Source organism: Paramormyrops kingsleyae, chromosome 8 (assembly GCF_048594095.1).
Source record: "Paramormyrops kingsleyae isolate MSU_618 chromosome 8, PKINGS_0.4, whole genome shotgun sequence".
Lineage (NCBI taxonomy): Eukaryota > Metazoa > Chordata > Actinopteri > Osteoglossiformes > Mormyridae > Paramormyrops > Paramormyrops kingsleyae.
In genome coordinates, this window is record NC_132804.1 from 5194736 (window position 1) to 5219800 (window position 25065).

At 40.8% G+C, this 25065-nt stretch overlaps 1 protein-coding gene across 3 annotated transcripts; it reads right to left on the bottom strand.

Moving 5' to 3' along the window:
• Positions 1 to 1306: 1306 nt before the first annotated feature.
• arhgef19 (Rho guanine nucleotide exchange factor (GEF) 19) lies at positions 1307 to 24231 on the bottom strand. Of its 3 annotated transcripts, none has more exons than XM_023829444.1 (16): positions 23596 to 24231; positions 12194 to 12798; positions 11616 to 12053; positions 11336 to 11462; positions 9785 to 9870; positions 9128 to 9384; positions 8633 to 8793; positions 7914 to 8066; positions 7609 to 7738; positions 6681 to 6755; positions 6279 to 6368; positions 4172 to 4314; positions 3424 to 3582; positions 3070 to 3149; positions 2287 to 2391; positions 1307 to 2180 (listed from the first exon to the last, which is right to left on the bottom strand). In XM_023829444.1, the coding sequence occupies exons 1-16, from the start codon at positions 23598 to 23600 to the stop codon at positions 2032 to 2034; spliced, it is 2763 nt and encodes a 920-aa protein (XP_023685212.1). In that variant the 5' UTR covers positions 23601 to 24231; the 3' UTR covers positions 1307 to 2031. The 3 variants fall into 3 exon arrangements, with proteins under 3 accessions (XP_023685212.1, XP_023685203.1, XP_023685221.1); XM_023829435.1 differs by having other exon boundaries at positions 4172 to 4335; XM_023829453.1 differs by lacking the exon at positions 3424 to 3582 and having other exon boundaries at positions 4172 to 4335.
• Positions 24232 to 25065: the final 834 nt, after the last annotated feature.

A 25065-nucleotide genomic window follows, 5' to 3' on the forward strand; every position in this document is an offset into this window, starting at 1 on the left:
TATCATCTAATTCAACCCACTTTTTAGGTCTCAAGAGCAATGCTCTTCATGTTTTATATTTTCTTATATCTTTTTGGAAGGTAGACTGAGGCTCACACCAAATATCATGTTCACTTTCGTAATAAATGAATGTTAGATATATCCATACATCTGCCATAGGTGCTCAAGTACATAGTCATTTAATGTACGTTAGACAGATAATAGGAAAAATGTAACAATTATGCACAAGCCAAATGAATGCCTTGGAACTGTTAATGATAAAATTGGCCACTTAGTCACTGCTGTTTACCTTGGACTGGACATTCTAGCTGGTTAATATTAAATTCACCAGATCCCCCAGTGAAGTACAGAAAGTGCATTAGAACATTACTTTATTCCCAGAATAGTTTCTAAACTAACACCTTTTAGGATAACAAGAAATTTCAAAGTTTTTTCATATATCCCTTAAAAGCTCTGGTACTTAATTATTTTTTGTGCGTAAAATTATGTTAGCATAATGTTAAAATTTACTACAAAGAGATTAAGTATGCTAAGAATGTAAGTCCTTGCAAAGTTTGTCTTCCCTTTTTAGGTCATCACAAAAAAGGGGGTTGGGGGGGGGGGGGGGGAAACAAGTCGTCTGTGCGGGAACCGGAAATTCTCTGCCTGTAGGCTGAGCTTAAAAATGCTTGCAGAAAGGTGGAAATTACGTGTTTTATATGCCCTGCAAACCCACACAAAAGCAGCTACCTTATTTCTTGCGCATTATTTTACTAGAGCTATATTAAATATTGCAGGTTTACACCTAAATGATATGGTGTTTTATTCTGTAGACCAATAAGTCCAGGTTTCCTTGCTCTGATACACCTCAAAAGTCGTGTTTTCCAATCCACTCCCATTTTTCATGAATAGTGTCATAGTGTAAGATTCTGGGAGAATCAAAAACCTACTTCTTTATTTACTTACATGTGCCGTATACTGTTCTCTGTGATTGGTTAATCTTCATAATATGTTTGCATTTGTCTTGTGGGTAAGATCCTCTGTAATTCATCAGACTGCCTAGCATGGCAACAACCTTTATACAGGCATGCAGCAGAGTGACAAGGAAAACAAACATATTGAAAGAGTTCATGGTTTTCTCTCATTTGTCTACTAGCATTTAAGCCACATTTTTCAGTTATGTAAATGATTCACACAAGTACATTTCGTAATAGTGGTAATAATTTTGTTTTTATATTTTTATAAAATCATTGCTGTTCCAAGTCATGATAGTATTGTTTCAAATTATTCTTCTCATGGGATTTGAAAGATCTGGACCAGAAAGTAATAAAGTGTAAAAAGTTTAATTTTTTTAAAAAGTTTTGTATTCGAATTCGGATAATTTGAAATGATCTGTACGATCTATACTTTTAAAGCAGGAAAAGATTCATTAACATATGGTAAATCAAAACAACATTTTTAGACAAAAGACAATATTATCTTTTCTCATGGAAAGTATTTTGATAAATATTTGACTTATTCATCAAGCATAATTTAACTTTGCATTGTAACTTTAATGAACAACAAGATTTAATAGTTAGAACCCACTCTTCAGCGATGAAGCATATTTTAACATAAAAGTACTTCTGTATCTCTAAGGAAAGAAAAATCCTTTAAATTAGAAAGAAAATATAATAAATCCATCCATCTTCCAGCTGCTTATCCTGAGCAGGGTTGTGTGGGGGACCAGGAACCTGACCCAGGCATTCTGGGACACAAGGCTTGGGTACACCCTGAATGGGATGCTAGTCCATGTCATGGTATATTTAAAGATGCCCATTAGCTTAAATGCATGTCTTGAGACAGCTGAAGGAAACCAGAGTGCATGAAGTAGAACCTGCACAGTGTGGAGGTGTGTGGCAATGGTGCCATCCATTGTCCCAGCCCACGTTATATACTACAGCCACGTAGAAGACCTGACACTGCAGATGGGTGATTGCATAGGTTGGCTATTAGGGGTAAAGGGAAGCCGCTTTTGAGTATATAGAGTTTCACATGCGTTTTTTAAAGCAGTTATCCTTCCAGTTTTTGCGTGGCACACTTGATGCGGCTGTTCTCTCGGAGGTTACGCAGGCGAGCGTTGCGACTTGTTATCTCTTCTACGTAGGTTAAGGGGAACCAGCCCTGCTCTCCGTCACATAACCGAATCCCCTCAACCCAGCCTAGGAAAAAAAATACACACACACACATATGTAAAGCCAGCGTTCCCCAGAAATACACAAAAAAAAACTGTGGTTATATAGTATTTAGGTAGTATTGTTGTGTTACCATCACTGGTGATATTCTTTGCTTGTAAAACATCTGCCTTCTCCAGTGAAAGCTCATCGTGTTCCAGAGCTTGGTAGCTCTTGATACATTGCACTTGAGCGATATCTGTAGGTGAGACAGAAACAGAGTTTCCAAGAACTACAGCAGGATGTCAAGATGGCTTACCTAATCCTTTGCAACATTAGCAATGTGTTGAACGTGGTGCCGAAATATGTGTGTGTGTTGGGGGGGGGGCAGGTGACTACAGTTCATCGCATTGAATAGACATGTATGTCCCTTGTTCCCCTTATAATTTATATATTGCGATTTGTTCTAATTGCCTCCAGTAAATCAGACCACATGGACACTAAACACCAGTAGCTATGCACTTTAATTTATCCCTAAACACCCTTCTGTGTTCACTGCAATAACATTTTAATAATATTAAGATGCCATTTGTGTTGTGCTGCTCCTGTCTTTCCCCCCCACACACTTTTCTTCCTGAAAAGGAAAACTTCAGCGACCAGTTCATTCTCCTTGCTCAGTCCCAGTGGCCTGCCAGTCTGCCCAGTAGCTGTAATGTCTCTCACATCAGCGAAATACACTGACATAAAGGATAACATGGCATCGTCATTCATTGAATGCTGTTGAAATGCTTCTTGAGAAGGTTCTTTATCTGTGGCGTTAGAATGCACTTTTTAAATAGATGGAGGCAGGACAGGCTGAGGGCTCTTTGAAGATATAGGAGGAAGGAGTTTGAGTTGTCATGGATCATGCGTCACCATTTATTACCACCATACTCACCTCCATTCTCACTAATCTGATCTCCGCTTGTCTCTGGATTTGAAGGGACCATGGCTGTGATCCAGCGTTGCTTTTCACTCCTAAGGGGATACAAAATCAGCTGTCAGGTTTTTCTTTTGCATTCTGCCCCAGCATGAACTTCTCATGAACTCCTCATTTTCCCTTTAGGTTCGTAAGAACAAAAGTTTCTGTAATGACTGAAATAGAATTTGCGAATTACTTAGGAACTTCAATGGAAAAACTTGGCCATTCAAAGCAAAAAACTAGCAATGTGTTTACAAGGCATGCAGGTTCTCCCGGCTGCAGGTGCCGGCTTTAGCAGATGTAAGGAGAACGCTGTCATTCCTGACTCACTCTGTGCGAGCCTTCAGCAGGATCTGATGTTTAAGCAGCTGCCCCTCACACAGCTGTAGGTGGAAGATATACCCTGAGATGCCCTGTAACTTCTGGCTGATGTCCTGAACTTTCAGCTCTGTGATTTTGGCATGCACGAAGACCATGAATTTCCACATGCTGTGACAGAGCAAACAGGCAAAGTAAATTTATTCATGGGTCCAGGTGAATCTAGGCCATGCACACCGTCAGTCAAACGTTTTTGCATACCACAAGTTTTTTTTTTATACCTCTTTTCGATTTATTTCATAAACTGCATACTTTTTATTCTTATTAAGCATTGGAAAGTTGAGTGAACTATAAATGAAAATATAAGCCAAATAAAACAAGTTTCCTGTATAAAATGGAAAGAGTATGTAACAGTGCATGTCTGACATCCAATGAAGTGGTTTTATGATGATGGCATAGTCAAATTCTAGGTTGTTCTTTAACTTTAAATGCCCTAGTTATGAGTTTCCTCCCATGAAACAGTGCGGTATTTAATGTCCCTTGCAGAAAGAATGCCTCAAATTTTTTCTGCTGTTAGAGGAGGTTAGTTTGATGAATAGAATGAAGAATGTTGAGTAGTAAATGTTAAGTGAGTAGCCTGCAGATGCAGCAAATCTTAGTGCATGCAAAAACTTTTGATTGGCAGTGTATTTTTGAAAAAAAAATCGATGTTTATTAATGTATATAAATAGAACGGACATAGCCGTCTTGAAGCACTCACTCTTTTCTTCGTGACAGCAAAAGGCAGTCGTTAAACAGATGCAGGTAGACTGGCCGGGTCGGCAACTTGAATTTGGACCCAGAAATGCTCATAGTCTGCGTGTCCACTTCTAGTAACTCTCCATGTTTCACCAACCAGCGGGACTGAGAAATAAGGGGGAAAATCTGAAGACAAGAAATAGCAATACTTGTGAATATGCAGCAATGTTGTATTAGATATCCAGCAAATAAATACTTACGGGAACATTTCAGGTCAAAATGAATGAGATCAATGGGTATCATTTGAATTTTCTGAATAGATACAATGCAGACCATGTTCTGGATCAGTCTAGCATATAAATCTTAAAACAGTAATGTTATACACCTTTCATGGGTGGCTATATAGGGTAGGGGTATCAAAATGTGCTGGCCAGCTGCATTTCTGCTTCAACATGCTCCTTCAAGTACTTCAAAAAACGGGGTAATGAGTTGGAATGAAAACCAGCAGATACACGTCGCTCCAGGAACTGACTCTGATCTAATGGCGACAGAAGTAGCAGTGGTACACTACCAGTGAAAAGTTTGAGTACACTTGTTGAATACTTGGTTATTTCATAATGTTATGTCATACAGTTTTCATAAAAATATATATATGCATGACAAAACATAAGGAGTATTCAAGGAAATAGAAAATTGTCTCCAGATCTTGGATTCCTCAAAATTGGCAGACAACTTAATAAATATAAGGCAATAGGTTTCACCAGGAAATCATTTGAGATGCCTCCCCAGCTTCTCAGCGGCAATTCCCAGAGATGTATGGTGATTTTGGGTTGTTCTGCCTTGACTCCTCTCTCCATGTTGTCTTATGCCGGTCATAGGTCCTTCACCGAGGAGAGGCGGGGCCAATGGGCGAGCCCACTGATAGGCCCTTCACCAAGGGGAGGCGGGGCCAAAGGCGAGCCCACTAATAGGCCCTTCACCAAGGGGAGGCGGGGCCAAGGGCCTTTTTTTACACATTGTAAAGATTATTTCGTAAAATAAATGAAAAACCCAAAACTCTAATATCATAACGAACTAAATCTTGTGTTCCCTATTACCCAAATATCAGCTTCAAATTTCTGATATCCAAATATCTGTAGCGATAAACAGCCCTATAGCTGTAGCTATTCTTTTAGTCCAGTCTGAATTTCCTGGCAGAAGTGCCTTAATTGCTGTGTTGTGTCTGAATTCAGGGGCTGCATACTTCAAAGAACATAGTCTACACAGCCATCTTGAATTCTAGATTTCTGACATTTCTCTGACTTTCAGAGTCAGAATTCCGACGTCAGAGGGCGCTTCACTTGAAATTTCCAACTGAGAACTCAGAATGTCTTACTTCTGAGTTCTATAGGAACACAGCAGAAGTTATGAACTGATCCCATGTTCATTCATCATTAATTGATCATAATGATTCATGTGTTTCATACAGGAATTATATTAGTGCATGATTTTTTGAATAGTAACTGAGTAACTAATTTATGTGTTCTCCCCTTCTCATGAGCTTGCCACCTCTGTGTTTCACAAATACATGGCAGTTGGACCCATATATTTAAAGTTTTGTCTTAATAGTCCATAATAGCAAACTCCATCCTGTTAATAGACAAGTATTTATAGTTTAACACATAAGAAGTTATGGCTTCAAACAGGTGCACTCAAACTTTTGAATGGTACTGTCAGTAATGGAAAAGTTTATAATTTTGTAATATAGCCCTTTCACTGCAATGCCTCAAAAATAATGTACTAATGTTTTTTCAGTATGAAAGTTAAAAATAAAAATGAGCTTGTGGACATTGTTCCCTAACAATAATTATGAATGATTTCATGGCTATCATTTAAAAGTTATACCTGTAACATTTCTCAATAATATCACAATGTAATATTTTGCTGTCTTCAGAGTATTTTTTGTATCACATTTAGCTTGTTACTCTGACTTTTTAAATATTTTAGTGACATTCCTGTGATCTATTTTGTGACATATTCTGAAGTCTGAATGTATTCCTATTAGTCAAGTTTTAACAGTTCTGATTCCTGTGTAATATTCACATTGACTTTGAAAACAGTTTTTCCTGGAAATAAATATCTTCCCCTACCTTGCCTTCAAAGTGGATTTTCTTATTCAGGTGAATGAGCTCTTCTGTTCTCTTCATTGATTGGACACTGGAGTTACACTCTTTTATTATCTTTAAAATTTGAGAAAATGGACACGATTTGTTTTCAGTGGAATAACTGCTGTCCACTAATGTAATACATTAACTTAGGCCTAAATTTTGCATGTAAGAAACTATTTCACTGGCCAAGAAATTATAAAGGAATGTGTAAATGACAGAAAATTGATTATAAGCAGGCATTTAAATGTTAATAGTGTGTGATTGAGATGCAATAAATTATGAATACCTATTCTGCAATATACTGGGAGTTTCACTATGAATCAGGCACAATAAAACTGCCTTTATACCTGCTCAGAAGTAATTTATCCCTATTTGATGATGTACCTTTTTGAGCTCATTAAAGGCCTTCGTGGCGGTATCTTCATCTCGAGACCCCGGGGCGGTTCGCTTTAGGATATTCTGGAGAAAAATGAAAATATAAAGAATATTTTTGAAAGTTTATGGCAGTTTTTACTGTGAAGATCAATGACTAATGAAAACAGGGCATCATATTACAGTCCGGCAGAACGTCGGATTAGCGGAAATGTCGGACACTGGGAGATGTTAAGACAAAGCCTATTAAATGTCAAACTATGTTAGAATTTTACACATTACGAACCTAATAATCATATCCGTCCAACGCCAAAGTCCTCAGATACCTTCTGCATTGTCTCTCCCTTGTCCAGTCTCTCGATTGCCTCAAGTTTTTGTTGCATCGAAAAAAACTTTATTTCGTTTCGTCGCCATACTACTGTACTTGCGTAAATTTCAACTTTTAAACAACACAACAACGTTTGTCAAATTAACACGCACAGACACATACGCATGTAACAGACGATAAACCGATCCGCATACAATGATAAACTGCGCTGCCCTGAGTAGTGAGTTGTGACTGTGAGTGAGTGAGGGTGGAGCGAATGGCAGACATGAGTCATAGTGTAGATGAGAGCACCACTGTACAGTGGGGGGAACTAATTAGCTGCGGTAGAGTCGGGAGCAACAAAGAATAGACTACGCTCACGCTCGCAACTTGCAGTCTCTACTGTATGTACATCTAAGATGCTTCAGTGATTGCAATTCATTAGTATATAAGTGTTTTATCCAGTCCAGTTAATGGAAATTTGAAGCTGAATCTTTTTCACTTCTTTCATTTTGCTACTTGATTTTGATTTTACCTGCCTTAAGTTTAATTTCGACTGCTGCTTGGTGCCCTAAGAAAAGCACTGAAAATGTTTTAATTCTATTTAGTTATTAATTATCAAAGCAGTCCTACCTCCACCAGCATTTTGAGGCGTGTAATCCTCTGAAATGGAAGGATGAGGAATGAAGTGAGGGGGAGTCTTTGACAGGTGGGATGTTCCTCTAGACGGGCCAAGATGCCGGGGAAGCGAGGATTCTCCTGTCTAAAACAGAGGGCAGGGTCATAGGTGGGATTTGGATGGTGCAGAAGGTATCATATGCTGGGACCATGCAGAGAGCCTCCCTATAGACAGAAGCTTGCTAATGGTAACAATGGCACCTCAGAAACACCACTGCCTTCATAAAAAGCAGCCCTACATGTAAACTCTATGTTCTCACAGAAGACGCTGATAGGTCTGTTCCTGATAGGCCTGGTTGGTGACGTAGGGCAGGTAGACCCTGCGCAAGGCCGGGCAGTGCGCAAGAACAATGTCACACACATCAAAGCGTAAGATATCCTCCTCCAGACGCTGCTCCAGATCCTGCAGAAACCTGAAAAGGGAGGCTGACATCACAATCACACGGGTCACAAAATAAAGGAGCTTATCTCTTAGCCTGCACTGAGCTAACATGGTGTGGAAGAGCCTGTTGGTGCATCCTTCACTTTCCTAGTGAGAGGCTCCCTCATAAATTCACTATTGTGAACATCTTTGTTAAATCGACCATTTAGGGCTAAGAGTGATTGCTCCATGATCGGATATGACACCCAAACAAGTAATCAAGATAATGAAATGGAAGGATGTCAAGCTGGCAGGAGAGCTGCATAGGCATGCAGGGGGACCAGGTTCGAGGCTGGGAGTATTCTGCCCAAGACCAGCCCATTTTCTCTTCGTTCTGAAGGAACTTTGAGAAATAATGCCAGCAGTTCAAGTTTTATTAACCCATCAGATTTATTACTGATATTTCAAGAGGAACATAAATAATCACTATCATGTTGAATTGTTCAAGCAGTCTGACTTTCTCAGCCTCGCCTGGTCTCTTTCTAACATTGTGGGGAACATTTTGTGGGGACTAATCCACACACACACACACGCACACACACGCACACACTGCTATACCTCTCACTGACATCCTTCACTTCAGGTAGCTTGGAGAACAGCCAGTGCCTGTCCTGGGCACTGAGACACTCCGCCAGCTCACGGGACATCATGAAGTGGTCCACAACTATCGTCAGGCTGCGGGCGTAGGAGGCTTCAGAGGTCACCAGCTCAAATTTGGCCTGCCATGGTAGAAGAAACAGCCTCTCTGCATTTTAACCTATCAGTCATTCCATGGCACTTCTTGCTGAATACCATCCATTACTTAAAATCCATTACCATCCATTACTTAAAATCCATTACCATCCATTACTTAAAATCCATTACCATCCATTACTTAAATTGTATTAGATTGATTCAGTTTTAATAAAATGTTCACACTGATCAAGAGCTTGAAAAGCATAGGATTCGTGCACCAGTGCATCTGCCGAACAGCTCTGTGGATCAATGTCTCTCAGTCAGGTTTCAGTTATCGCCGTCTCATTCGCCATCCTCACCCTTGCTATTCCCTCTCACCTCCTGTAGTTTCCGCTCCTCGTTGCTGAAAGTGTCCAATGTGCCACTAGTGCGGACGTCTGGAATGTCCTGCCACAAGGAGAAGGCTGAGCCCCATGAGGAACGGAAGGAGCTGGCTGGAGATAGGTTACCCGGGGGCGTGGCTTCGCCCGCCACGTCTTCCCCTAGCCCCTCCTCTTCACCCCCAGGCTCCGCCCCCTGTTGCCTCTGGATTTCTCTATTGATGGCGACGTCACTGTACTCCTGGTACAGTAGCACTGAAAGGAAGAGAGGTGCATGATGTAAACATGAGGTGATGATGGTTTGAGTTAATCCAGTTTGACACAGGCAAAGTAATTCAGTCTAAAAGGGGATGCATAAGCGTGGTTCTTGTTTGTTAACATGCTAAGCATTCGTCTTTAACTTATAATATGAGGAAGAAATGCATAGCAATTTTTGTGGTATAAAAATTTAAAAAAATTTTGTTTAGGCTTATTATTATTAATAGCTCATTCGCTGTTGGTCCGCAAATGTATGTCTGTGTCATTTTAATTAGTTTTGTACATGTTTGCTGCCTTAATAAGCATAATAATAATAATAATAATAATAAAGAGTAGCAACAGAGCGTGTGTGTTGTTTAAAGAGTATTCAGGTCTCAGAGGTAGTAGGAAATCCTACAGTTGGGCAGGAATCGCGAGAGGCGCTTGGGGCAGCTGAAACTGGACGGGCTGCAGGCCTCCTCTTCTATGGAGTTTTTCCTCATGCTGGGAAAGATGACAAATAAGAACAGTCAAGGATTTTTGCTAGCGTTTTACATTTCTACAAATAAAATCTCTTGTATTTACCTAGTACCCATATGCTGTACACCTGTTAAGTCAGTTAAGGCAGCTCTGAGGCTAAGGATCTATGCCAGCAACTGGAAGGTTGCTGGTTCAAGTCCCGTGAATGCCCACAGTGATTCTACTCTGTTGGGCCCTTGATCAAGGCCCTTAACCTGCAATTGCTTCATCCTGGGTATGACGTTAATCTACATCCAGACCTATAAGGAGGTCTGGATATATATATAACTTGCAGGGAATAACTTGGGGGGTTGGTGGCAGGATTGACACTCCAGCCACCAAAAAAACCTCACACTGTCCCACTTTGGATTGGTGTGGTGCTGAGCTTTAACCCGCCACATGGCTTCACTCAGGTTCTCATCCCTGAGGTGATTTGTCCTGTGCTGGGTGTGGCAATACACTGTAATCAGTTTGTGCTCCTATCCTCTGTTAAATTATGAACAAATACACTTTAGATAAAAGACGACTTACGAGTCATTAATGATGAACGAACGTGAGATCAGTGTCTCACTTGTGTTATTCATCACTTGTTCCTTCAGAGGTTTACAGAATTAACAAATACAGTAACTACTTTAGATAAAAGACGCATCACGATTCATTAATGATGAACGAACATGAGATCAGTATGTAACTAAGACTTAGTTTGTGGTTAATTGATACATAAGTAATAGCTCAATACTATATTATTTATGCCCTGTCAAGTAAAGTGTTGTTTTAATATATATTTAATATATAAAAACTCGTATTAAGTTACTAATCTATACTAGGGTGACCAGATAATCCATGTCAGGGAGGACACTCTGAGGTAGGACAGGAATTGTAAATTACCATTTCAATTAAACGGACCTGGATTTCACTTGAGCACTCAGCTCTTGCTGTGTGCTGATTGGTCAGTCTCCTATAATCATGCATGTGTCACTAATGCTAATGTGAAACAGCTGGATGAGTCTTTCAGGCAAGGAAACAAACCAGTCAAAGCACAAAAAGAGCTAAACTATTTAGCCGAGCACAGGAGCCTTTCAATTAGAAAGTAGTTTGTAAAACCCGAAGTAGCTCAAAGTGTCCTCCCTGACATGGATTGTCTGGTCACCCTAATCTATACTAAGATATTTATACTCATTCTATTTTTATATTCATCACAGGTAGGAACCTCCTTCTGCTTCCGGAACTGTTTCATGGGGCCAGTTGAGCATCTGGCCGTTCTACTCAAGCCACTCTTATTGACAAGAACTGAACCTCTTAACCCCGACTGTGTGTTGTATGCATTCCATTTGCAAACATTATTAACTGTTTGGAGGAGCAAAACTGTTTCTGTTACTAAACAGATGCACCTAGTTAACTGGCCATTGAATGATAAAAATATTGTGACGGTTGTAATTTTTGAGGTCACCTGAGTCTGATACTGCCTCTGTTAGCTGTCTTATCCACAGAGGGAAGTACTGGCCCTGAGCCCATCGGGCTGTTGGGGGCGCTGTTGCTGGTCCGCCCTAGGTCATAGTCCTTTGAGTGAGGTTTACCTAGGACAGATGGTCAGTGAGTTATACAAGTTGGAGTTTCTGAGATACACTGCACTGTAGCGTATTTGACAGGGTGCATACTTTTCACGCAGCACTGTTGACTTCGAGAGCATGCTGGGAAGCTAGCACGCGCCGCCGTGGCGTCCGACTTACCGCTGGGGCTGAGACTGCGAGGGAGCTGGCGGTCGCGTGAAGCTATGCGGGCCGAGAGGGACTTGCCCAGCTTCAGCGTAAAGGAGCTCTTCCTCTGAGAGAGCTGGAGCCTGGAGATAAGCTCTGATGCTGAGAAGCGCCGGCGCTCCTGGTCTGAAGGTCTGGGGACGACAGCCCCTGAGGGAGGATACTCCACCCCAGCTGGCTCTCCACATTCCAGTGATTCTGGGCACCTTCTGTCCTCCAAGGGCAGAACGTAATGGATTCTGGGTTCTGAGTCTTTGGCTTCTGAGGAGGGTGAGGCTGGGCGAGGTGCCGTAAGTGACTCCTGGTCTTCCTGCAGCGAGGCTTTGGAGAACAGGTACTCGGACTCCAGACTAGGAGTACTCAAGGACTCATCACCTAAGACCTCGGGAGAGTACACCTTTATCTTGCGACCTGTAAAATAAATTGAATAAATTATTCAGATACACCTTACATGACGGATTTTCTTTAAAGCCTAACATCACAACCAATTTTGCCACTGGAAATGTTTAAACACAATGTATATAAAACAAGACACTTCAGTTATAATTTACGTATAGATTTCTCCTTGAAGGATCCGCCTGAGATCCGTCTCTGTAGGCCAGACAGGTCTGGACTGTGAACCCCAGAGTCCAGTGAGCTGGAGTTTATTTGGGCCTTAGATGCGTTGTCTTCCAAGGAAGACAAAGGGCGTGGAAAGTCAGTGGAACGAGGGGTCGTGTAAAGCAGTTCAGGCGTGTTTGATTCGCTGTTCCTGTCAGCATTTTGAAGTTTGGTCTGACTCAGAACATCCTGCTGCCCTTGTCCTCCCAAATATTGGTCTTCCTCTAGGTAACTGTTGCCATTAACAGTTGGTGCAATATTACTCTCGTCGCATGTCTGGGGCCAAGGGCATTGTAGAGAACCTGGTCCTTCAGCACCAGGTGGGTGGAGCTCGATGAACGCTAATGTCTCCTGCTGGCACACAGCGATGTGGTGACTGTGCTGCCTCGGGAAGGCCCTGTCTTTTCCGGCCTCGCTTAAAGCCTGGGCCTCGGCTGAGCCTGGGATCCACATGTCAGGGCTCTCTCCTCGGCAGTGGAAAGTGTGGAAATGGAGCTGGAAGTCAGGGAGAGGAGGAAATCCACATCCAGGGATCATGATTGGAGAGCACCATGAGCTGGGAAAGAGACAATACAAATTACAAGCAGATCCACACATTCATTCAAGCATGATCATGACCGAAAGATTCACAAATATAAATATCTAAATAAAATTATTGAAATGTATGTTTACAGATATGCATATTTTCTTTGCAATTCCAAGCAACACTGGGCATTAGGGCGGGCCTATATTCGATATATATCGACTCATTGTCACAAAAAGTTTAAACGATAAGAAAATTAGAAACTTCAATAAACTTTAGATAGGCAACACTGCTTGGCAGAATGCATCAGCCAATCACGTCACAAAAACAAACATAATTCCAAACCATCATATGCTAGTCATTTAAGAACAGACAACCTTTGCCTAGCAAGCACACAGTAAGATAGGTTGAGTTAGCAAAGCATGCTACATGCTACTTACATACTACACTTAAGTTATACTAAAGATAAGTTCATCCTCAGAGGAAACTTTGAGTGTCAGTGAAGAAAGCAATATCTCAGCAGGCACAACATATTGTTAAAAAACGAGATATCGTGGATAAGCAAGGTGAAAAGATGTCAGTGGTGTGACAGCACTTTGGTTATTTAAAGTCTGGCATACAACAGACTGGTGCCGTGTTTTGTAAACTCTTTTGTAAAATCCAGCTGGACATACAGTGTCCAGTCGCTTACATTTAAAGACGTCAGCAATTAAGGTTGACTCTTAATATGGGACATATGGGAAATATGGGACAAACCCCTTCCTGGCTGCTTCAAAATGCATTTTATTTTTTGCTACAGGAAGGGTGACAACTTTACTAGCAATGTCAAACCCACCCCCTGAAAAAACAGCAAGGCAGTCGAAGAAAACCCTCAGCAACAACCTGTACTGTCTGCATTTTCTAGTGTTACTCTCTATGTCAAAAAAAGCTTATTTTTGAATGATTTATGTATTAAAATTAGATTTCAATTTTCAGTCCATTAAATTTGGCACACTTTTTATTGTCCTGAATCTGTTTTGAATCCGTTTCCTGCGTGAATTTTAACCAAAAATCGAATGCTGAAGTAAAGAAACAATGGCATGAATTACATTGTGATAATTATCAATATTTACTGATATGAAACAAATGATTGTGATAAATTTTGCGATATTGCCCAGCTCTACTGGGCACAAGTAACAGGTACTAGTTGTTTTGATGGCGCGGCGTGGCAGGGTGCGCACACACCATCACACACCATCGTACACCGTCACACACCATCATACACCGTCACACACCATCATACACCATCACACACCATCGTACACCGTCACACACCATCATACACCGTCACACACCATCATACACCATCACACACCATCGTACACCGTCATACACCATCATACACCGTCACACACCATCATACACCGTCACACACCATCATACACCATCACACACCATCGTACACCGTCACACACCATCATACACCATCACACACCATCGTACACCGTCACACACCATCATACACCATCACACACCATCGTACACCGTCACACACCATCGTACACCATCACACACCATCATACACCATCACACACCATCATACACCATCACACACCATCATACACCATCACACACCATCATACACCATCACACAGGTCAGCTAGACCTGAGTTAGCATTTGGGGCTTTTGCCCATTTGCACCATCATTCTGTGAATAAAAAATGGTGTCAGTGAGATAAATTTATGGATAAATGTTGCATGCACTGCTTGGTAGGCATTGGTCTGACAGACATTCAAATAGCTTTGATGCCGGAGTTATGAAAAAGATTTCCTTAGTAGCTTCTGGGTCAGAGTCAAAACATGACAGAGAAACTTCCAGCACAGGAAATAGTTTTCTGAAAAGATTATTGTATTCCAGTGTTAAATTACACAGGAAGAAGGTTTAGCTCTGTATAGCTTGGTTTAATTTCCTTTGAGATTTTTTTCTTGGCCGCACAGTGTCTGACTGCTAATTAGCCAGTTAAACAGCAGCCCTTACCTCAAAGCAAGGTGCTGTTTAAGCACATTAGCACGGTTCCCTTCTGGCTAAGTAAAGAAAGCTATCATTTTGCATTAGTCTTAGTCAGTTATATTTTTCAGCAGTCTTTTCACGAAAAATTGCATTTACTCTTTGAATGGTTCATGTTACAAATTATTAGGCATGGAAGCATGTTGCAGAAGCATCTATGATTCTATTTTGTATGGTAGCCAGAGTTAAAACAGGCCGAAACCATCACAAGTGATTCCAGGGACCTTCATTTTAATCGAAATCTACATCCCGTTTACTTATATAGTAACTATCTAGTACTATTTATCAAGTTTTGCACCATTTTTCCAAGTTAGCGAGGAAGCTAACTTTAAAGGATACCTAATATCCGGTATTTCTGTAAAGCAGTTGGCTGCACTCATATTTCACACTGTGTTTAACTAAGGTCTCACAGCTGCTCTAGCATCCAGGGACAAAAAGGTCTTTGTTATGCACCAGTTAGCAACATTGAGTTCAGTTTCCATGGATTATTAACTAACCCTCCAGTGGATCCAGTGCCTCTGATTTAAAGTGTGTGTGTGTTTTCATACTCCAGTGCTTCATGTTATGGACTGACATGCCATCCAAGATGTCCACCTGCCTAATAAACTGACGGCTTGGACAAACAAACACAAAGAGATTTAAAAATATCTGTTTATGTGAGAAAGGCAGAAAAGATTTCTTCAGAAATTGAATATTTACTTACAATGACGTGTTCTTTTCCATGTGTACACTTTACTGTGGGTTAGCATGGGTTAATGGAAGGTTGCCATTCCATTTCCAACGGGCCCTTGACCAAAACGCTTAACCCCAATTGCAACAGGCTGACCCTGATTTCTCTATTGCACGATACTTTTGATTAAAGCATCTGATTAATATATGTAAATGTAAACGATTATTATTGATGTGCCCTGCGAAGGCTTGGTGCCCCATCCTGGGTTGTTCCCAGCCTTCCACCCGCAGTCTCTGGCATAGGCTCCGGACCCTGAATAGGACAGGCGGTTACAGAAGATGGATGGATGGATGGATGGATGACTGGATGGATTACTATTGAGATTTTCTCTCAGGTAACAAAAAATTGCATAAACATGAGCAAAACTCAGGCCACTGGAACACTTGCAACATTTTCTAGTAGAAAATCCTCAGTTGTTTTAGTTTCCACTTTTTAAAGTTCAACTTTGCCCTAGGACCTAAAGGTCATTAAAGGGTCAAAGGTCAATTAGACGTAAATGCAACTCAGCCAGAAATGAGACACCTGTCAGCCTTTTCTGCATAAATCCATTGTCAGACAAAGCATGCATTACTGTAATGATTCTAATTTTGATGCTATTTCTTTGGGAATAAATCTCAGTTTTTGTTAAAAATTTAAATGCAAATTAATAATGCATGAGTGAGTTCCTTGAGATCTGTATTACATTGATGATTGGTTTATCCATCTTCCAATCATTTTATTTCAGCATGCAGGGGGCGGAGCCTATTACAGGTCACATGGCAGGTGTACATCTAGTACAGCAGTTCACCTTAGGTCACATCCACAATGACACACTATGAGCAAGTTAGATAAAGTTCCTGCATAGTAGTATTAATTTTTTACCACAAACCTAATTTCACAGAAACACAAAGATATTACACATATTTTGTAATAATTATTATCTTATTTATTTCAGCTTTAGTCAAATAAGTTTCTGGATCATTATCCATCTAGAGTGTATGACACCTTCTGAATAACCAGGTGTCTGTTTAAATAAAATAAGCCCCCTTTTCATCCCTTAATGGTCATTAGTGTTTCACCCCAGACCCACAAAAAAGCGAAGAGTGACACCCAGTGCAGGGGAAAGTCAGAATCCTTGAAAGGCATGTGCAGATATGGAGAACACCTCCCCAGCCAAACAAGGGCATATTTATCCAAAAAGCTACAATTGACAGAGATCTGCTGAGACTCCCAAGTAAAATGCAAGAGCACAAAGACTTTTTGTGACTTCTACATGTTTACAGGCACATTTTACACCATTTACTTGTTATCAACTAAGTTATCAACTGACCAAAGTTTAGGAAAGTCAATAAAATACACACCCCCAAATAGTCATGCTACAAATAATGACAGATCTTGAAAGGCTTTTTGTAAGTCATTCTTGCAGAACAGTGTTAGCCTACCCAGTTTGACCATAAGACAAAGTGTCTCACGTCACTGCATGCAAATGATCATTTTCATGTATGACAAGGTCACGAAAGGAAGTACAGTTACAGTTGTGGCTTTTTTTAGTATTTATTGTGGACTTATTTTGGAAGTGTATTTGAAAGCTGTATTTGTTGGTCATCCTTAACTACCGATCCAATGGAGGGTCACACTCACCCTGGAGCCATTTCTAGGAAGCAAGGGCCACATGCGTGATTGGATTTCACTCCATCACACAAGTACTTACTCACTCACTCACCACTCACTCACTTACTAGCTAACTCCATCAAACAAACACTCACTCATTCACTCTCTCCATCAAACACTCACTCATTCACTCACTCCATCACACAAACACTCACTTACTCACACACAATGTTGGTATTAACGTATCACAAAGTAACATGTTATTGTAACTCCACTACCAATGCCAGGCTGTCACTCTAAATAAGAAACAGTTCTTAATGCTTTGCCTGGTAAAATAAAGGTTAACGAATGAATAATGAATTACTTTTCGCGGTAACATATAATGTAACTCATTACCTATTCAAATTAAATGATGCAATTAAAGGTACTGAAATTTAAATGGGCTTGTTACTCCTTACTTTTGTCTTGCATGAAAATATTAATGGACAAATACAGCCAATTCCTCTGATGTACTGCTGATCTAACACTTACAACCTTACAGTGAAGCAATGAATGAGTGATATTAGGTAAAGTGATAGATAAAGTCTGATAGTTGTCTTGTCTCACACTCTCACAGCAGCAACACTGAAATAATATTGCTAGATAGATAGATAGATAGATAGATAGATAGATAGATAGATAGATATTTGTCTGCAGACCCACACATCTCTGTTGCTCTCTGTCTCATGGAGAAGCGCAGCCTGCGTGGTGATTTTGTTTGTGTGTTAAAAGCAGCCCAGTCACACACTGGCTCTAACTGCCAGGCCACATTCCAGGCCCTGTGCTGAACATGTGGCTCGCACGTTCAAATCAGCGGGGCAAAGCTCACAGGCCGCAAGGCAGCTACACATTCTCCTAAGATACAGAAACTGCGGAGGTAGAATCACTTTTTGTTTTCCACTAGAACAAAGTTCCCAAATTATTTTTCCCTGAGGGCCAAATTCTGGGTGCTGGCAAAAAACGTTGCTGGGTGTGTGTGGATCAGGGTGGGAGGGGGGGGGGGTGTTTCTGACAATAACACCACAAGTGGGGGGTGTGCATTGATAGCGTTAGCCAAACTTTTGACTCTCATGGGCCTCCTCAAAACAAAAGTTGAAAGGAGTCCAGTTAAAATATAACCGTAATCTGCTAATGGATACAACACAATTATCCCACACCTCTTTGACGAGAGTCCTGTTTGTGAGGGCTTTTAAAATGAAGCCTTTGACAGAGGTATCACTGAAAGACCTGAAAACTCTTTTGTATGGAACACGGTGGATCACAATAGCCCTGTCAGGGAGCTAATTCAAAGTAAGGTGCAGAAGCTGCACCAGCAGAGGTAGGTCTCCCTTGGGGTCTGACCGCAGTAACCCTGTCTGTTTACCTGCCCTCCTCACAGACATCTTAACCTCTCACTCTGCCCTGGGGATTCCTGTCCTGAGACACTGAAAGACTGATAGGCAGCCTGAGCAGTGGCCAAACAGACAAATTCACATATAAATCTTTACAGACAGGCGAGCAGACAAGGGGTGGCACGACGAAAATGGAGATAATTGCAGAGAAGAACTGGCCGGCTCAGACTTCACCGTTTTTATCAAAAGAAACTTGAACAGAAAGGAAAAGAAACTTGAAAGACCAGGGGCAATTCATTTTTAGAAAATCTAGAAAATTAACAATAGAAAAAGCATTTGCACATTTCAGTTTTGAACTATTTTGCTAAACATCATGAGCATTTGGGTGAATCTAAGTTACACAGGAAAATTACTCCTTTAAAACTACTGATCCTGTTAAATATTTGTCCCCAGTCTCCCTCAACTAAGAACTGAAAATATGGTACATCTCTCGAAAGGTCAACAACAACTTTCCTGTATGTCCAGCCTTCATGATTTGAATCAAAAATCAATCAAGAATAAGTGCTACAGTATAACTGTTTTAAATGGATACATCTGAAATCAGAAAGGCCTTTGTAAAGAACAGAAAAGTGGCAGCCTGTTTACCCAGGAAAAGTGAGGCTGACATTAACAATTTAACGAGGTAAAGACAAACACTGGCTGAGATGCAGGGACATCTCAGTTAAACACAAACACATCTGCCTGGCGACCTCAATCTGAAGCCAAACCAACACATCCTGCTCAGAATAAACCACAAAGGAGCAACGTGGTCACAGACAACGTAGATGGAAATGCGGGATTTCCAAATTTAAAGCAGAACTCAGGAAGTGCCATTTTAGTTCTGAAGAAATTGAAAAGTTTCTAAAGGGCTTTAGAATGATGGTTCTCTGAGGGCAGAAGAATGCCTGGATTAAAAACTTAATCGTTAAAACAATCCTATAATTTTGTAGAAAAAGCATGGTAAGACTGAGGTAATTCACTGCTTTTCTTTCAATCCTTCATAGCATTAGCATCATATAAGCTACTTAGCCAGATTGCTGAATCATCAGTTGTACATTCACTTAGGTCTGCATTCTCTCTCCTGGCTATAGAGCAACTTGCAGGTTAAAAAAGAAACGCTTTGCTTTCTTATAATCCATGCAAGTGAGGACATGCCAGCCAGAGACGCTTGTTTTGAAATATGATCAGAGAAAGAAAATTCCCTGAAACTGACCAAACAGTAAGTCTTCTAGGCCTGTAACTGCCTCAGATCCAAGCCTTTCGTCCCTGCGATCCCACCTTTGATTTGTGACATGCATAATCTCTTGGAAACAGCACATTTGCTAGTGACACCATTGGCATTATCTAAAATAGGCATCTTATAACTACGGAGCACTGCAAAGCAAAATGAAATAAAACATTAAAAGGCAATAGCTAAATAAGTGGCCAATAACTTGATTATTGTCATTACTAGATATGGTAAACACACTGTATATATATATATATATATATATATATATATATATATATATATGCTAAAGCAGTGTCATTTTTGTTTTCTTAGGCTGAAATGCAAGTATTCTACACACCTGCGTAACATGTCTCTGATCAATGAATGAAAAAGACCTCAGTAGATATACACCTGGAAAAATGGGTAAAATGGAAAGATAGTGTGTTATTACAATACTTAAACATTAAAGAATAATTTGTGTCATACTTTGCCTGAAGAAAACGGATGTAAACTTGGCATTTTGTATGGCAATTTTGGACATTTTATGTAACATTAAATTCTGACCTGCTACAACAAATGAGCTTGATTTCTCTGCAGGGCTTTTCGCTGACAAACCACACAAGTCGATCCAATACTTTATTAATAGGAAAGAGGGCTGTACACTTAGTTATATTCAGTATTAACCAGAATAGGGTCAAATCTGCTGAACCGAAAGAAAAACGTCATTTGTTTAGAAAATTAGGTAACGCTTTACATTAAGTGCACCTTCATAATGCATTCATTATGCATTCATACAACATTCAGTGCACCTTCATGATGCATTCATACAACATTCATAAGCAGCATGCAAGTACACCTTAACATCCTAACAGCCCTTAACAGCTTTAATATACACTAATAACAAACATTACATGATTATACAATTATAATGCTTGTTATTATTATACAATGTTTCTTATTAATGTATATTACAGCTATTAAGGGATGTTATGATATTAAGGTATACATACATGATGTTTATGAATACTTAATGAATACATTATGAAGGTGTACTGAACATTTTATGAATGGAATATTAAAGCATTATGAAGATGCAGTTAATGTAAAGCGTTACCGAAAATTATAATAAAATATTTTCTGGAAGGAAAGTACCAATAGAAAACCATTTCTACAAAATTAGATTTTATTCATACTTTTTGCTTGTCTAGAAGAATGAGTTATTAAATTATGGGAACTATAGCCAGAGCGAGAAAACAATAGAAACAATATATCAAACCATTGTGTCTGTGTTACACTCATGGCTGCATGGTCACAGCCAGAAAGTGCCACAGCCTGACAGACTGGAAAGACCCCCCCCCCCCAGACATGCCTCAGGGCCATAGCTTAGCTGCTGACTGTTGGGGGGGGAATACTGTAAATCATGTGTTTCCCAATCTGGTCGTCGGGGACCCATAGAGCTATACTGTCCTATACTGTCCTATACTGTCCTATACTGTCCGGCAGGGAGCTAAGAGGGAAGAGGAACGTGGACCGTCTGTGGGTCCCCGGGGCCGGCTGGGAAACACTGGCGTAAATTCTTTTGGAACCAGGGGAAAACCTTTAGCAGTCAAAGAAGAAGAAGAATGCGTGGTGCCAACCTGAGTGGTTTCGGGTAAGAATTTAAAAAGTCCAGCCTCTTTACATTCCACTCAGCGTTTCAAAATGCCACCTTAGGAAACAATATTAAGCATTGTATTAAAAATGGGGATTAACAAGGTTCATTACCTTGGAATTCTATGTATGTGCAATGAGGACACGCTGAATGGCCAAATACAACATGACTTAAGGTAGGATGAGAAGGGTAGCCCACTTAGTGTCCTGTGTACTGGGAGTAGCAAGTTCACTTTCATAGCCCCCAACCATCCCTAAATACTGAGCTCCTGTAACAGGCGAAGGAGGGTGTCCACATTCCCCTAATAGCTGGGCATGTGTCATTCCACTGAAATTGCTTTTAAAACGTCTGTGAGAATGAGGCAGAGAGGAGTAGGGGCCCGGGGCAAAGAAGGTGGGTTTGTTTGAACACAGAGCAAAACAGCAGAGTTGGAGTGTCACTGGGGCCTACATTGCCCTTCAAACCACACAATTCGCAGGGGCCTACATTGCCCTTCAAACCACATAATTCGCAGGGGCCTACATTGCCCTTCAAACCACATAATTCGCAGGGGCCTACATTGCCCTTCAAACCACACAATTCGCAGGGGCCTACATTGCCCTTCAAACCACATAATTCGTAGCGTACCAGGCCACCTTCCGATCATTTCCACAATACGTTGTATTTTCACTTAGTCTTTCTCAGCAGAGTGCGAGTGTCTGTCAGAGAGGAGCAGCTCAAAGACTTGATGTGATGCCCTTCAGCCCGACTCTGTTTTTATTGACAGCTATAAAGCCATTTGCAGTGAAGCGTTTTTTTTTTTTTTCTTTTTGCTGTTGATCTTATATCTCTAAGATTCCCCCAGAATTCCTTTCGTAACATACAAACTGACGGAATGAATGAACCGCTGAAACTCAACACAAACTGATGTCTCTCAGAGGACCAATCAGCTATTCAAAGCAAATGCTAATGTACGGTTTGAGTTCATACTCAAATGCACGATGCAAAGAAAGATAAAATGATTGATGCTAGAAAAAAATGTCAAAAGTCTGACGATGGAATGCTTGTCACACAAACACAAATAAAATGTTGCCTTAACGAACAGCCATTTTTTATTAGGCTATTGCAGATTGTATCCCTACCAAATACAGGCTCCTTATTCATCTCACCCAAGTCCCACTACTCAATGTTGTGCTCTCAGCTTTTTATCACAGAGATAAGAAAGTCTTCCCACACAAAAACAACACTTTCTTCACACGAAAGTGTCATATATGCCAATTGGGACAGATGGGAGACCAAAACCATCAGTACATCTCTGTTATTAATCCAGGTGACCAGACAGAGACCAGGTACATACAAAGAAACATGCTAGAAAAATATGGAAATATTCTGCAAACTGCAGTCTTGTTGGATCAGATCCTATACAAAAAAAAAACAGCATTGAGAAATTCTCTGAATACAGAATAATTTATGTTATGATATAGATAAGAGTCAATTTAGGGTGATACCAAGGGATAATTGAATTTCACATCTCCAGGCTTATTATGGCTTTATTTTCACTCAAAGTTGTAATATGAGTCACATGATTAATGCTCCTTCAGGCCATGCAGTAATTGTTCTGACGCCATACACACGTGTGGCACAGCTGGCTTTCCACTGGTTGTAGTAAGTAACAGTATCACAGTTTAACCCCAAGAGTAAATAAAATGTATCCCCATACCTACTAGGCTTGCACCTTATATTGAAGGTAACTGATAGTACAGCTTGCTGACTGCTTCTTGAATGATTGTGTGTGTGTCAGATGTGTACATTTGTCTTTGGAGTGATCTGTGCTATTCTTCCCACGGTTCAGAATGTCTTCCCACATGCAAGAAACAGTGTAGACCTCTTTCTAGGGCACATGAGCCCAGCACAAGTGAGAGTGCATCCTGCCTAAGCACTTTGTACCAGTGGACATTGTAAACAAGTGCACTGACACGCCAACGCACAAGCAACAAACGCTCAAAAAAAAAACAGTGACGGAATCTTCACATTTAGACATAAACACATAGAATTCTATGCGAATAAGTTGTGGTTAGTAATGGCAACGGGTGGATACTAGATACCAGACAGGTAGTAGAAATTAGACAGTGGAGATGCTGATGTATTGGTCTCCCTTGTCTATGAAGCAGTGAATCCAGATCAATAACAGCTTGTCAGTGCCAGGCAGCGTACCTCATTGAGAACAGCTACTCCTGGGCAGGGCACAGACCAACCGCAGTGCAGGAGTCCAGCTCATAAGAAGGTGCGGCTGGGGTGCTGAGGTATCCATGTCCGGCGTACACTGCCTCGCTCTCCCAATCTCCCTTAGATATTCCTCCCCACTCTTTCCTTCGAGATTGCCACCAGAATAGCCCTTCCGCCAATATCAGCCTGAGACACTCCAGCTCCCAAACCCTCAGTGAGCTTGTTTCTCCGTGCACCTCTCCTCCCCCGCGGGAGGAAAAAAAAAAGGCTAAAACTGAAATCACTGTCTGGGCTGTCCACTCACAATCCAGATCATTTTCCTGCCATTTCTCTCATTTTCCTCAGCAGTCTATCGCCGTCTCCTGCTCCCCCTCAGCGTTTCCAGCAGAGAAGGTCAACTCGTCGTCTGCGCCTCTTCCCCGAACTGTTATTTACTGTCTCGTCCGTGTCACCTGCCATCGGAGGGGAGCGTGGAGAGAGTGGCCGTCTGGCACGGACACGTAGCCCCGTGCGAGTGTGTGTGCTCGCCTGTGCAGAGCTCCGGATTCCCGTGCTTCTGCCGCGCTGCTCTACAGGCATGCAGGTACCAAGGGAGAGGAGGGGGAAAGGATGAGTGAGTGTCTTTGTAAGTATCTGTTTGGAGAAAGCAAGTCATTGCTAAGACATGCCCAAGCCGACCAAGCACCCCCAACACCCCCACCCCCCAGGATCTCCACCCCCCTCTCTCATTTCCCTGTTGTCAAACATAAGAAGGAGATGGCTAAGATCCTCAAGGACTGAATGCTCAACAAAATATGCATCCCTAAAATTAACACAGCATAATATTTAACTAGTATTTTTAAATAAGTGCAAAGAAAACATGCATATATATTATCATTTGTATATATTATCATTTGCAGTTTAGGTAAATTGTTGCATTAAATCCTTAAAATCAAAGAACTGAAAATAACTAAATATCTACCTAAGTGGCTTTACTTCTCAGACACCATGTTTTATGGTCAGCAGCACGAGATGTTTGTCATACAGACAATTCGCACACCTGCGTCTGGTTTTTCTTCAGTTGGCCAAGGCCAGTTTCTGTGGAAATTAACAACATAATGCAGAACAAATTTATAAAAAAAAATGATCCTGCATAGGAGATAGGATGCATTACGTATTGCAATTTTTGATATATTTTTTATTTTTTTGGTAAAATAATTCCCATTTCATATATTAAATGCCGTTATTAATCAAACATATCGAGCATAAAACGTATTTTCACACCATTGCAATTCTGAAAACATGCTGACAGGCAGCTTCTAAGATAAGTAACTACAACATTGTGCATTTCTGTGAACTTTGAATTATTGCCACTCTGTAAGTGGACCTATAAAATATCTATATAGATTGTAGCAAGATAAAAGGTGATTACAGAAAAGCATGTGGGTGGGTGGGGACTCTTTGAGGTATCGTCAGGCC